At 34.5% G+C, this 15,438-nt stretch overlaps 1 protein-coding gene across 1 annotated transcript in view; it reads left to right on the top strand.

Annotated features, from left to right (window-relative positions):
- Positions 1–15,438, top strand: part of ZBTB41 (zinc finger and BTB domain containing 41) — a 49,583-nt gene that overhangs the window by 26,189 nt on the left and 7,956 nt on the right. The window contains exon 10 of the mRNA XM_040463535.1: positions 4,808–4,896. Coding sequence (XP_040319469.1) covers positions 4,808–4,896 — 89 coding nt within the window. The remainder of the gene's footprint in view (positions 1–4,807; positions 4,897–15,438) is intronic.

Raw genomic sequence — 15,438 nt, forward strand, 5'->3', positions numbered from 1 at the left:
TTCAGGGTTAACTGAGATTAGTTGTTGAGTGTATTATGTTCAGAGAATCCATGTTCTTGGACTAGGTGTTTGACACAAATGCTAAATAATGCACATGTCTAAGGTGCCAAGAAACTGTAGTTGTAGTTTAATAGTACTGATCATGATCAACAAAATATATATAGTACCTTTAACAGAACACTTTGAAGAAAAGTAGGAAGTGTTGATTTCTGTCCATTTTCTTATATTTTCATATACTTGTTTATTGTTTCACTGATTTTGTTCAGTGATTCACTCACTGAATCAATGTATTCATGGTAGTCATTGAATTCTTGTATTCATTAGATAATAGGAATGCTGCCAAGGGCTGGGATAGAAAGATATACATGATTCTGTATAGAAAAGAAAATAAGAATTTCAACATATTGTTTGAATAGGTAGAAAATAGACTGAACTGCATACTCACTTGCTCCAGAAATTCTGTTAACTTTTTCTCAACCCCTTTATACCCTTAAAAATTATTCAGTATCTCAGGAGCTCTTGTTATAGAAATAATAATATAAAAAATTATTATTGTTTAAGTAAACTCTACAAATCATATTAGAAATTCAGTTGATAAAAATGAAGACCTTGTTCATTAATTCACTTGAAAATAGTAATATACCCATCACATGCTCACATAAAAAGCAATTTTGTGAAAAATAGCAACTTTACAAAACAAATTAAAAATATTAAAGGAGGGGCATGTTTGGCATTTTTGTATCTCTCTAATGCTTTAATAGAAGATAGCTGGAGTATTGTATCTGCTGCCATGTGTTATTTTGTTTGAAGTAAATGAAAAAAATCTAGCCTCACTCTATACGTCGTTGGTAAAAGGAGGAGTACTGTGATAGCAGTAATCTTAGATAATTGTGGATATTAGTCTTTGCTACTATACCCAAACTAAGCAAGTGGTAGTTTCTTAAAGGTAGTTGCAAGGTGAAATCTGAAACAAAATTAATGAAGTTTTTATACTCTGTTACACTCAGCCTATTGGTCTTGTACTTGAATGATTTTTTTGTACCTATGCACAAATTGTAATACGATGCATTTGTCCTTTGGAAAACATGGGTTCACTAAATTATGGCAATTTTCTAAATGTAAGCACATTTCACAGTACAGGATCAACAAATCACATGTGTTAATATTGCCTCCAGTCTCTCAGAAAGGAGTATTGGGAAGCTGTCAAGATCACAAGGGCAGGTGCAAGTTTTCCAAAATTTTTATACTAGCTTGAAAGCTCAGACTTTATCATTGCTGACAAATATTGTCATTTTTCCCCTTGATGTGACAGGTTTCCTTCCTTTAATTTTCATGAAAATATCTGGCAAAAACTCAAGTCTGTAACTGTGGTTTGTCTTTCATTCTTTCAAGTAAAATGGTATTTCATGAAGAAAGTGGCTACTTCAGCTCACAACTCAGATTCACAAGTGCTTTGCTTTGAGACAACCATTATGCTTTGGTATGCCGTAGAAGTGCTTCTTGTGTCCTTCCCATTTCATCACAAAAAACATTAAAAAGGCCACACTCGGAAAGGTTGAAAGTTAGTAACATTCTAATTTAGCCCCTTTCCCACTTTTTTTTTTTCCTGTGATCGCATGGTGGTAAAGAGCACAATGACTGTTAGTACATTTTGGTACCACTCCCTTGTTTGGAACTGAGGTACCAGCACTTTTATCCGCCATTTCTTTTGTATGTGTCATTAGTGTAAATGTCTACATAATGAGAAAGGAACATAAATGTTAAGGTATTATTTTGAAAATAACTTTGATCTTATAAACCCTATGAAAGAGTTTTGGGATTTCCTCCCTGCCACAAGAGCCTGCGGGCCTGTCTGCTGGCCTAGATAATTATGGAACCAGAACCTGTAGGCTCCACTTTCTACGAGGGCTGGCTAATGGTGGATCTAGAATACGGAGCCTTACATATCATTTTATGGAACCAATACTTATTCCTATGTGATAAAAAGCCATTGAAAATTTTAAATGAGGGGCACCTGGGTGGCTCAGTCGATTGAGTATTCGACGTCAACTCAGGTCATGATCTCATGGTTCATGGGTTCGAGCCCTACCTCGGGCTCTGTGCTGACAGCTCAGAGCCTGGAGCCTGCTTTGGAGTCTGTGTCTCCCTCTCTCTCTCTGACCCTCCACTGCTCGTGCTCTGTTTCTCCCTCTCTCTCTCAAAAATAAATACACATTAAAAAAAAAAACTTTTTTAAATAAAGGAAAATTTTAAACAAGAAGGTGACACAGTTGGATTTCTTTTGGGGTAGATTACTCTTATTGATGGGTGGAGGCTGGATTTGTGGTGGATAAATTAAGACAAGTAAATCAGCCAGTTAGAAGGCTGTTAGAATTTAGGAAAAAGATGGAGAGGGCCTAAACTAGGGAATAGAATTAGTAATAAACAGTAGCAGATACTTATTTGAAAAATACTTAGTTTTTTTAATTGAAAGAATGGTAGCAGTCATGGATAATTCCTGTTTTCAAAGAATTCCTGTTTTCAAGTGGGTGGTTGATAAACCAGCCATTGAGATAGAGAATACAGAAGTTGGACTAAATTTACAGAAGGAGACAATGAATTGTTTGGTGTGTATTGAGTTTGAGATGCCTAATAGAAACTCAAACATAAAATGTGACAGGTAAATAGAAGTCTAAATCTCAGAAGTGAAGTCTGAGCGTTTATCAAGATTTATATTGTAAATATGTAAAAGCAGATTATCCAAGGAAAGAATGTGGGGAGTGATGAAGGTTAGCACCCCTCCTCCCACCCATTATTTTATAATGTTTCTTCTTCCCTTTTATAGATCTAAATTTCTTAGCCATAACACTATAGGCATTTGGGGCCAGATAATTATCTTTCTTGGGGAGCTGCCCTGTGTAGTGTAGGTTTATTTATCAGTATTACTGGCTTCTATCCACTAGATGGCAGTAGCACCGACTTACCTCCAGTTGTGAAAAAACGAAAATGTCTTCAGACATTACTAAATGCCCCACGGGGACAAAATTGCCCCAAGATGGGTACCACTGCTTCTTTCTGTATGTGCCTATGGTGACCCTGTTTATATCTCTATTTGTATTTACCAGGGATATGAATGGAATAGGACAAACCAAGTATGTTGGTTACAGGTCTTTTGCTAAGTTTATCAGTGACACTCCCGTTATCTTTAAAAAAAAAATTTTTTTTTAACTTTTTGTGTTGTTTTGTTTTTGTTTTTTGGGACACACAGAGAGACAAAGTGCGAGCAGGGGTGGGGGCAGAGAGAGAGGGAGACACAGACTCCAAAGCAGGCTCCAGGCTCTGAGCTGTCAGCACAGAGCCCAGTGCAGGGCTCGAACCCATGAATGCGAGATCGTGACCTGAGCCAAAGTTGGATGTTCAACTGACTGAGCCACCCAGGCACCCCTCCCATTATCTTTCTAAATGTTTCATCAGGTAGAAGTAAGTTTCTAGAAGACAGGACCTTGCATAGAGTTTTTGTAGCCACTCTTTAAATGTTGAGTTGAATGAATTGAAAAGTGTGAATAGCATTTGAAATGTTAGGCATACTATTGCTATTGAATATTGTAACAATATGCTAAATATTCCAGTAAAACCCAGATGTTAAGAGCAAACTGTCTTACAGAACATCATAGTAGCCTCTGTTTGAGTTAATTATTTTGCCATGTGTTCAATTAGATATAAATTACTTCCAGGGTGAGATGATAGACTTTTAATAACTATAACTTAAATGCTAATCATTTTACACATATCTTAATCCTCACAATTAAATTGGAGTCTAAGATTGTTTAACTCACAAAGCGTATTCTTAGGCACTACACTTTACTGCCTGATAAGTTAGGTTTTGAGTAATTTGCAGCTTTTTATGTCTATTAATTCATAATAAAAATAAAAGGACTGGTATCTCATTCTTTTTTGATTTAGGTATAAAATTTATTTTTAAGTTCAAGTTTATGATACTTATTATATTTGTTATAAAGTGAACCAGTTTAGAGCAGTGTCACCTTTTTGATGAATGCACATTTTTGAGAGTACTGCGGTTTTTTTTCAGTCAGACTTAGCATCTATTTTTTAAATTAAGGTATGCTTTACAGACAGAAAAATGTTTTTTTTTAGTCTGTAGTTTTGCACATTTTGATAAATGCATGCAGTCATGTAATCATTACCACAGTCAAGATATGGAATAGTTCTGTCACCCCTAAATTACCACTACACCGCTTTGTTCAACTCCTTTTTTCTTCCTTTAGCTCATCATTGATCTGTTTCTGTCCTAGTAATTTTTCCTTTGATATTTTTAATAACAAATAATAATAATACAGAAGTTCAGTGATTTAAATCTTAGAAGAAAGGGGTTTAAAGTTAAAAGTCTAAGGAACTCTTTGTATAGATTCGTTCACTGAATATAACTGGAGGAGGAAGAACCAGAGGTAAGGTTGGTACATTTTTTTAATTTAATTTTAATGTTTACTTATTTTTGAGAAAGAGAAAATGAACGAGTGGGGAGGGGCAGAGAAAGAGGGAGACAGGATCTGAAGCAGGCTCTGCACTGACCGCACGGAGCCCAATGTGGGTCTCAAACTCACGAACCCTGAGATTATGACCTGAGCCGAAGTCAGACGCTTAACCAACTGAGCCACCAGTTTGGTACTTTAAAAGTAATTCCACATTCCTTTGGAGTTCTATGCTTTATTAATGTGAGAATTCTATGTATAATTTTTGTACATGATGTAACATATTTTTATTGTTATTAAAGTTATATTGAAAACTCAACCCTTTTTATTTTTCTCAGATATAAAGCAACGTTTCATCAATGTGATGTTTGTAAGAAAATTTTTAAAGGCAAATCAAGTCTGGAAATGCATTTTCGGACGCATTCAGGTAAAAGTTAATAGGTACTTTACATATATCTTTGTGTAATTATTCAGGATAAAATATGGACATTTAAATTTTGTTGTTCTTGGTTAAATTTTTTGCCTTTTCCCCGTATGATTTTTATTTATTATGTTAAAGGTGATGTCATGAATGAACAATATTCTGCACTTTGATTCTCTGTAAGCTTCAGTACTTTTGAATATTATTTTGTAGAATTTGGGAAAATTTTTTCCCATAGGGAATTTACTCAACTTCTAGCTCTAATTTTCCCCTTTTCTGGAGGTTTTTGGTTCTTCTATATCTGTGTAACTCTCTGAAGACATTTCTTTTTTTTTTGTCTTTTAAAACAATAAATCGGTATGATTTGATTGTCTTGCTTACCAAGTTACTGTTGTATACTTTCCTTTTCACTTAGTGAGTTGTGATTTATAGGTAGTTATAGTAGAATGATTTGCTTCAGCTGCTTCCCAGAAGATATCGTTTCCTAAATCTTTTTTCCCCCTTGGTAATGCTACCATATTTTGAAATACAGACTATGTTGGATTCTTTCTTATACGTTGTCTTAGTCCTTGTTTGACTTCCCACATAAATTGATAATTTTTAAAGCTTTCCTTTTTAAAAAAGGAACTTACTTATGCATTTATGGCTGCTTTGTTTTATATTTATTTGGATTTTGTCAAGCTACCGTGGTAGAAGAGAAAACTGATTTCATAAATATCAGAATGAGAAATAACAATTTGGGCAATTTCAATAGCAAAGAATTGCAGTAAAGAATTTATTACTTATAAAGTGCTGCTGTTAAAAAAATTTACGGCTCCCTACAGAAGAAAAAGTCACAATTTGGGGATACCTAAGTAGGACAAAATGAGGAAACTATACTAATGATATCTTCCATATTAGTTATAAATAACAAACTTAATAAACTCATGATTTAAAAGAAATGATGAACTTACAGAAAGTTAATTCAACCATTGATGATTTAAGAACTGTAAAACTGCAGGAATTATTTTAGAGGAGAAACTTATATAATAAGGACTGGCTTTATAATTGCATGAAGTTTTTTGAAAACATTCACTTATAGTAATTAGTCGATGACCAATGATAATGTAGAATTTCCATTTCTGAATATCTTGGTTGGAATCTGGGACAAGTCGTTCTCACGTTGAAAACTGAGGACGTGAGGGGCGCCTGGGTGGTTCAGTCGGTTAAGCGTCAACTTCGCCTCAGGTCATGATCTCACAGTTTTGTGAGTTTGAGCCCCGCGTCCCGTGTGGGGCTCTGTGCTGACAGCTCACAGCCTGGAGCCTGTTTCGGAGTCTGTGTCTGCCTCTGTCTCTCTGCCCCTACTCCGCTCGTGCTCTCTTTCAAAAACAGTATGAAGACTGCTTGGGATTTTCACTTTTTAAATAGAGTATGAGCTCTATTATAGAATAAGACGAAGATTATGGCAGTTATGAAATGAGAATGAGAAATCACCTAAAGCAGAGGCCAGCAAACTTTTTTGGTAGAGGGCTAGATAATAAGTATTTAAGGCTTTGTGGGCCAGACAGTCTCTCTCATAACCACTCAACTGTGCTTTTGTTCCATGGAAGCAACTATAGCCATGTAGGTTCAAATTAACATGACTGCATTCCAATAAAATTTTATTTGCAGAAATAGGCAAGAGGCTGTGTTTGGCTTTTGGGCTGTAGTTTGCCAACTCTTAATCTAAAGTGATCAGAAGGCTACCCAGACAGGACTTCACAGTGTGGCTCTTCCATGAACTGGTTGCCATGTTCCCAAGTCCATTCCTGAGATTTATAGGTCCAGAAAATCATTTTTACATCTGTACACAAAGATTATAAGTATTCTTAGGAGTTCTTCATAATTACCATTGGAAATAGATTCACCAGAATGTCAGCTTATTTTTCACCCTGTAGAAAATGAAGAGTGTACTAGCCAAGGTATCCTTTTTCTCTAATCAAGGAAGTAGAGTTGCTAAATTTGTTGATTAGAAAAACTGCTAAATGTAGTTCTAGACTAAGGTAGTAACTTTATGGAATAGTTTCTCAAGGAAATGGTGAGGAATACTGAGTCATCTTTACCCATGTAAAGATGGGTATCTCTTTTGGTACCAGAATAATTTTGCTCCCCAGATTATTTTTCCCTAGCCGGGATGCCTTTAGTACATTATCTAAATTGCTAAATTCTTATTTTTCAAATCCCCTTAACTAGACTCCATGTAGACATTTTTGTATTAGTATATTCTTTCTCTAGACAAGGTGTAACTAATGGATTGGTTCCAGTTTTCGACAGGTCAGTACACTTAATTGGTTCAAATGAGTAGATATGATTAGTGCCTATTCCCAAACTTGCAAATAGTAGATGCTTAATAAATATTTGTTGAATGAATTAGAGAAATTGGTTGGAATACAGATGTAAGATTTTCTTCTGTAAAGGGCTTATTCTTATCCATTATGTGTTTTGTTTGTTGTAATTCTCAGAGTAGTGATAACATCTGTTCTTCAGCAGTAGTCTTGTTGAAATGTAGTGCATTTATTTTAAACAGGCATTAAGGTTGATAAATTTAGGACTTGACTTTAGAGTTGGCAGAACTTTTTTTTTTAATGTTCATTTTTGAGAGAGAGAGTGTGAACATGGGAGGGACAGAGGTGGGGGGGGATACAGAATCTGAAGCAGGCTCCAGACTCCAGCTGTCAGCACAAAGCCCAACGCGGGGCTTGAGCCCATGAACCGTGAGATCAGGACCTGAGCCAAAGTTGGACGCTTAACCGACTGAGCCACCCAGGTGCCCCTAGACTTGGCAGAATTGTTTACGCTGTATGTAAAGTATCCAAAATTTAATGAACTGCTCAATGAATTTTTCTAAATGAATACATCCACGTAACCACCACTCAGATTGGTATATAGGACAGTACCAGAATTGCAGAAGTATCCTCTCTGGCTACAAGGAGTAACCTCCTTGCAAAATAATCATTATTGTGACTTATATCACCACTAATTAGTTTTGCCTGTTTGAACTTCATATGAATGGAATCATATAGTATATACTCTTTTTTGTCTGGTTTATTTCACTCAGTATGATGTCCATGAGATTCATCCATGGAAGTGGTTTGTTTCTTTTCATTTTCATATGAATATACCACACAATTTATTTATCCCTTGAACTTTAATGGACATTTGGTTTGTATTTACTTGGATCTATTATGAATAAAGCTGCTTTGGAAGCTCCTGTTCATGATTTTTCATACAAAATGCATTTATTTCTCTTGTGTATATGCCCGGCCATGGGATTGTTAGCCGATAGGATGCGTATGTTCTACTTAGTAGACATTACCGAACAGTTTTCCAAGGTAATTGTGCCAATTTGCAGTCCTACCAGTAAGTATATGGCTTATGAGAATTCCAGTTGCTCCAGGTTTCCACCAACACTTGATACTGCCTTTTTTTAAAAGTTATTCTGATGAATATGTAGCACTATCTCAATGTGGCTTTAATTTAATTTGCATCTTTGTGGTAAGTAATGATATTGAGCACCTTCCCATATACTTATTGGTCATTTGAATATCCTCTTTCATGGAGCACCTGATTAATTATTTTCCTGATTTTCTTAAACGGGATTGTCTTTTTTTTTTTAATGTTTGTTTATTTTTGAGAGAGAGACACAGAGCGTGAGCAGGGAAGGAGCAGAGAGAGAGGGAGTTACAGAATCTGAAGCAGGCTCCAATCTCTGAGCTGTCAGCACAGAGCCCGACACAGGGCTTGAACTCACAAACTGTGAGATCATGACCTGAGACAAAGTCGGACATTTAACTGACTGAGCCATCCAGGTGCTCCTGTCTTTTTCTAATTGATTTATTATAAGAGTTCTAGCTATATTCTGGAGATGAGTCCATTGTTGGATATCTAAATTTCAGATATATTACGCTCTGTGACTTGCCTCTGAGCTCTAGTAATGGTGCCTTTCAGTGACTGAAGTTTCTGAGTTTTATGAAAGTCACATATCAGGTTGTTTTTGGTTTTTGGTTTTTGGTTTTTTTTTTTTTCCTTCTAGTTAGGTTCTTGCTATATCCTCTTTAAGAAACTTTTGCCTATTCCAACGTCGTTAATATTTCTGTTGCCTTCTATTTTAACTTACATATTTAGATTATGAATCTTCTCTAATTTACTTGTTTCTTCTTAAGTTGTTAGGTAAAGATCAAAGTTCTTTTTTCACTTGTTTTCCTTTTATTTATTTTTTTCTTTTTACATGTGGCTTTCTATACCCAAGAACCATTTATTGGAAAGATTATCCATTCTTTATAGCATTTCATTGGCATATTTGTTTTAAATTAAATGAAGCTGTGTGTGTGGTTTGTCTCTGGGCTCTGTTCTTTATACTGCACTGTCTGTATATCCTTGCTCCATTGTTGCTGTACCACTTAAATTGTTATGGCTTTTGATATCTGGTGATGTAACTTACCCAACTTTGTTCTGTTTTGGTGTCTTTGTTATTCTTGTTCCTTTATGTTTTTAGATAGATTTTGAAACAACTTATTAATTTCTAAACATAAAAATCTGCTGGGAATTTTATTGGAATGTCAGTGAATACATAGTCAATTTTTTCCTAATTGATTATTATATTGAATCATCAATCCATGAACAATCCCTACCCTAACTTAAGTCCTTTTACTTTTCTTGATATTGTAGTTTTGGGGGGTACCTGGCTGGCTCAGCCGGTGGAGCATACAACTCTTGATCTCGGGGTCATGACTTCAAGCCCCACATTGAGCGTGGAGCCTACTTAAAAAAAAAAAAAAAGATGTTACAGTTTTTAGTGCAGATATCTTAAACATCTTCATGAGATTTATATATAGATGTTCGATGTTTTTGTACAAAATTATAAATTGTATTTATTTGTATTTGTTTTTGATGTATAGAAATGCAGTTGAGTTGGTATATTGACTTTTCATGCAATGACTTTGCTATAGTTTAAGTTCTTTGGATTTTCCAAGGATACAAGCTGGCCATCTGTGAATAGTGACAATTTAATTTCTCCCTTTCTAAATCCTTTTCTCTCCCTCTCTTTCTTATTGCTTTGGTTGACATCATCAGTGGTGTATGAATAGAAATACTGATAGTGGACGTCCTTGTCTTATTCTCAATCTCCAGGGAAAAGCTTTCAGTATTTCATAATTAAATATGATGTTTTCTGTATATTTTGTAGATACTGTTTAACAGGTAAACAAATTACCATCTATCCACAGGCACCAGGGTGGCTCAGTCGGTTGAAGGTCTGACTGGCTCAGGTCATGATCTTGGGGTTCATGAGTTTGAGCCCCACATTGGGCTCACTGCTGTCAGCCTGTCAGTGCAGAGCCCACTTTGGATCCACTGTCCCCTTCTCTGTGCCTCTCCCCTGTGTAGGCTTTCCCCCAAATAAATAAATGTTAAAAAAAGAAATTACCATCTATTCCTGATTTATTTACAGTGTTATGGATAGGTGTTAGATTTTTTTCCTATATTTATTGAGGTGATCAGATCTTTTTCCTTTGTTAATGTGACAAATTACATTGATTTTTTTAATATTAAATCTTACATTCCTGAAATAAACACAGATTGGTCGTGTATTATCCCGTTACTATATAGTTGAATTTAATTTGCTTATATTTTGTTTCTTTTTTTCTTTTTGGCTATGTTGTTTAGACATACTCCTTTTTTTCCCCTCATAATATCGCTGACAGGTTTCGTTATTATGACTCTGCTGGCATCAAAAAATAATTTGAGAAATAATACATCTTTTTAAATGAAGTGGATGAGTTTATGTAAAGTTGGCATTATTTCCTCATTAGTATTTGGAGGAATTCACTGATAAATCCCTCTGAACTTATTTTCTATGAAGAGATTTAAGTCAGAGATTCTTGGGGTGCGTGGGTGGCTCAGTTGGTTAAGCGTTTGACTCTTGATTTCAGCTCAGATCATGATCTCATGATTCGTGAGATCAAGTCCACATCGGGCTCCACACTGATGGTATGAAACCTGCTTGGGATTTTCTCTCTCCCTCTTTCTCTGCCCCTCCCCTGCTCTCACTCTGTCTCTTAAAATAAATAAAACTAAAAAAAAAAAAAAAAAAGATTCTTTAATAGTTACAGAGCTGTCATTTTTTGTTTTGTTTTTTTATTTTTAAAGAACTCTATTTAATCTAAAATATGAAATCTATCCACAGAATTCAAGGTATCAATTATGTATCTTTTCAATGACTATAGGATTTTTTGATATTTCCTTTGTTTAGACATGTTTTTTATTTCATTTCTGCTTTTTTTGTTTTTCTATTTTATTTGGGTTAAATTGCTGTCTTTCCCTAGCTTTTTTATATCGATGCCTGACTTAATAAATTTTAGCATTTCTTTTTTTTTATTTATGTATTTTAATGTCCTAAGTTGCCTTTCAAACATTGCTTTCAGTCCCACACTTTATGTTTCATGTTTCCATTATAAATAAGTTAAAAATATTTCCTAATGTCTGTTCAGATTAATTCTCTCGTTTATGGCTTATTTAGAATTGTATTGCTGAATTCCTAAATATTCGAGGATTTTCTATTTGTATGTTACTCATGTCTAGCTTAATTCTACTTTTGCCAGAGAATATTTTATTATTCGAATATTCTACATTCTTACTGATATTTTTTTTGTGTGCTTATTCTATAAGTTACTGAGAGATCTATGTTAAAATCTATTAACCTATTGATTGAAAATTATACTTTTTCATCTTGAGTTCTTTAATTTTTTGCTGTATATATTTTGAGGCTGTGTTATTAGATATGTACGGATTGTCGTATCTTTCTGTCCCGTGGTCAAAATATTCCTCTTTATATTGGGATAAAGATTTACCAGGTCTCTTTTGGATAATGTTTATATATGTTTTTTCTATCTTTTTACTTTCAGTCCTTCCGTGGACTTGTATTTAAGATGTATGTCTTTGGAGCATCATTTTATCATCTATTATGACAATCTCTTTTAACTGAGATACTTAGTCATTTAAATTTTACATGATATCTCATTTATTTGGATTTAAATCTATCATCACGCTATTCGTCCCATCTCTTCCTTGATGCTTTCTTTCTCTTGTCTTCAATTCCTTGAAATCACAAAGGATTTTTATTACACATTTTCACCTCGGTGCTTGTCAGTTGTATGTTCTTTCATTGTTCATTAGTAATCACCCTAAAGATTGCTATGTGTATCCATAAATTATTAGTCTACCTTAAGTTAATTCTTTATCAATTTCTAGACAACGCAAAAAAACCTTACAACACCCTTACCTCTCACCTTTTATGCATTGTATTTTAATTTTACATATACTTTAAACCACATAAGACATTATTTTTTGGTTTGTTTTAAATAACCCATATTATTTATTTTTAACCATATATGTGCCCTTTACTGTTTACTGCTTCCTGCATTCACATTATTCCTCCTGGAATCATTTTCCTTCCACATGCGGACTCCTTTCGAGCGGATCTGCAGGCACCAGGTTCTCTTAGGTTTTGACTGTCTGAAAATGTTTTTATTTTACTTTATGGAGAATATTTTTCCTGACTATATAATTTATATTAGCAGCTAATTTTCTTTCAACATTGTAAATATGTGATTTTTTTTCCTCCTTGAACCTCTTTTGTTGTTGAAAAGTATACTGTTAGTCTTATTGTTGCTTATTTAAATGAAATGTCTCTTTTTAATTGGTTGCTTTTTTCTCTTTAATTTTTAGTAGTTTTATTATAGTGTGCACAGATGTGTGGTTTTTTTGCTTTGTTTTTTTTGTATTTTGTGAGGTTTGTAGAACTTACTGGGTCTGTGACTTGAGATGTCTTTTCTTTTGTATAGGGTAAATCTTCTTAAACAAAACTCTCCTCTTTCTAGGATTCCAGTTTATTTATGTTAGATATGTTACTTTGTCATATATATATGTGTCTGTGTGTATATATACCTATGAATATCATGCTTTTTGTATATTTTCAATCTATTTCTCTTTGTGCTTCCACATGGATAATTCCTATTAATCTATTTTCCATTATATTATTTCTTCTGTGGTGTCTAATATGCTATTAAATCAATCTACTGAATTATTCAGTTATCTGTTCCAGAATTTTCTTTTTCCCATAGTTCCAATTCTGTGGTGAAATTCTCTTTTCCTGTGTTTTCTTGAATATATTAATCATATTCATCTTAATATTTCAGTCTTATGTAATTTCTCTTCACCTTTAGGGCTATCTATTATCTTTTTGCCCCCCATCTCTCAACATTTGGTCATTTGGTTCTGTTTCTTGACATGCCTGATCGTTTTGAAATGAACCTTCGATTTTGTGAATGAAAAATTGTAGAGGTTCTTGAAGTTGTATTCTTTCTCAGATGTATTTAATTTTCTTCTCACAAGCAGATAGAATGAGATGGCATGGGTCACTTCTTATCTATTTCTGATCTACCTTTCTGCTAGTTCATCATTATTGTGGTGAGACTTAAACTCTAATCTTCATCTCCCCAGGACCCTTGGGTTTGCTAAAATATCTTTTCATCCCTTCAGTATCCAGCCTCTGGTTTCTAGCTGTCTTATCCAGCAGATGTTCATCTTGAGAGCCGGCAAATGTCAGTATTTTTGTTCATTTCTCTGTTGTTCTTTCCTTTCCAGGCTCTTGACCCCTTAAATCCTGGGTAGTCCCAAACTCTAGCTTTTATCTTCCCATTCCAGTGGAATGCCATCAGGCCCTCGGCTGCCACTTGACCTCTTATTTCCCCTACCCAGGGAATTTATTTTATTTATTTTTCCCCATACCCAGAGAATTTATTTATTTATTAATTGTCACTAAATGTGAAAGTACAGTGAGGAACGAACACATGTCCATACCTTCCTGTGCCTCCAGAATCTTGGCCCCTTATGTCCTGGCTGCCTTGTTTGTGCTTCAGTGCCTCCAAAGAGTAGATTCTTTGAATTTTAAAAAATCTTTTATCTTTTCCTCTTCACTAGCAAGAGACATAGTTGTGATATAAACTACTCCATCAAATTTGAATGCAAGTTCTCGTTATATTTTCATATACTAATTTTTAATATCTAACTATAACTCATCTATTGGAAGACATTTTTTAATTCTAAAGACTCATAGGTTACTATGATTTTAGCTGAGAAAGAAATTACATTTCTTTGAGCATTGTTTTATCTATTTCCACTCTTAAAAAATAGACTCCTTTCTGTGCATCTTGCAGGAGACCTTTCCTTTGTTTCCTTAGGTCTCTGATTTGTGATCTTGAGATTCACCCAACTTGAGTTCATTGTTATCAAATAGATAATTTTGCTACAGAAAGCCTTGCCTTGCTGTAGAATGTTTCTTCAATAAGTGTTCCTCTTTTCATTAAGTCCACAGTATTGACCCTTCTCACTGTGTATCTATAAGCACTCCATATTTACTTTTTAAATATAATAATATCAACATTTCCTTTGTGGATCTTTGTTTTATAAACATAAATTGATTTTTTCTGTGGAAAATGAAATTTGTTTAAAATGATCATAGAAACTTCTCAAAGAAATATGCCTGAGTCCCAGCTTCCTAACAGTATTTGTGGGACACTGGAACTGATTGACTATGACTTTACATCATCTATAAAAGCTTTTAAGAATGTGCTTAAGAAAGGGGCGCCTGGGTGGTGCAGTCGGTTGAGCGTCCGACTTCAGCCAGGTCACGATCTTGCGGTCCGTGAGTTCGAGCCCCGCGTTGGGCTCTGGGCTGATGGCTCAGAGCCTGGAGCCTGTTTCCGATTCTGTGTCTCCCTCTCTCTCTGCCCCTCCCCCATTCATGCTCTGTCTCTCTCTGTCCCAAAAAAAATAAATAAACGTTGAAAAAAAAAAAAAAAAGAATGTGCTTAAGAAACTATCATGGCTAATACTGTGCCAAAGGAGAATACTTAAAACCAATACTTTTATCTTTAAAACTAAATTCTGTACTTGGTGGTGGTGTTCATAATGCTATGCTAGAGTTTCTTTTTTTTTTTTTTTTTTTTTTTTTTAATTATAGAACACTCCTGGCATGACTGGTTTTAATGCTAGGAATTATAGAAAGTTCTTGCATTTTAGAAGTGTAATTTTTTTTTTCAGAACATTCTTTTATAACCTTTTTCATATTGTCCCTGATTGTAGGCATTTCAGGTGAAATCAAATGTTGGATACAGTGTGTTCTACACACAGTTGCAAATACTATCTTTTCAAGAATTTTAACCCTTTATAAATGTTTTACTTCATGTTTTACTTCCTCTTTAGTGACATCAGTCATGATACTAGTTCAAAAACAAGTAGAAATGTAATAGTCCAGGAACCAGCATCACAGCCTGTATACATTTTCTGTAATGGGATTTGAAAGTTCCTGTGGGCCACAAAATAACAATTAATAATATTTAATGAATAATTAATTGTTTGCTATTAGTGGCTCAACTTGAAGGTGCAATTCTCTTAATTTTCTAGGAGAACTGGCTTTCTTTTAAATGGAAAGATAAAACAGTGATATCAACAAACCCATGTAACAAT

The sequence above is a fragment of the Herpailurus yagouaroundi genome, unplaced genomic scaffold, assembly GCF_014898765.1.
Source record: "Herpailurus yagouaroundi ecotype Mexico unplaced genomic scaffold, PumYag 403, whole genome shotgun sequence".
In the NCBI taxonomy this organism is placed as follows: Eukaryota; Metazoa; Chordata; class Mammalia; order Carnivora; family Felidae; genus Herpailurus; species Herpailurus yagouaroundi.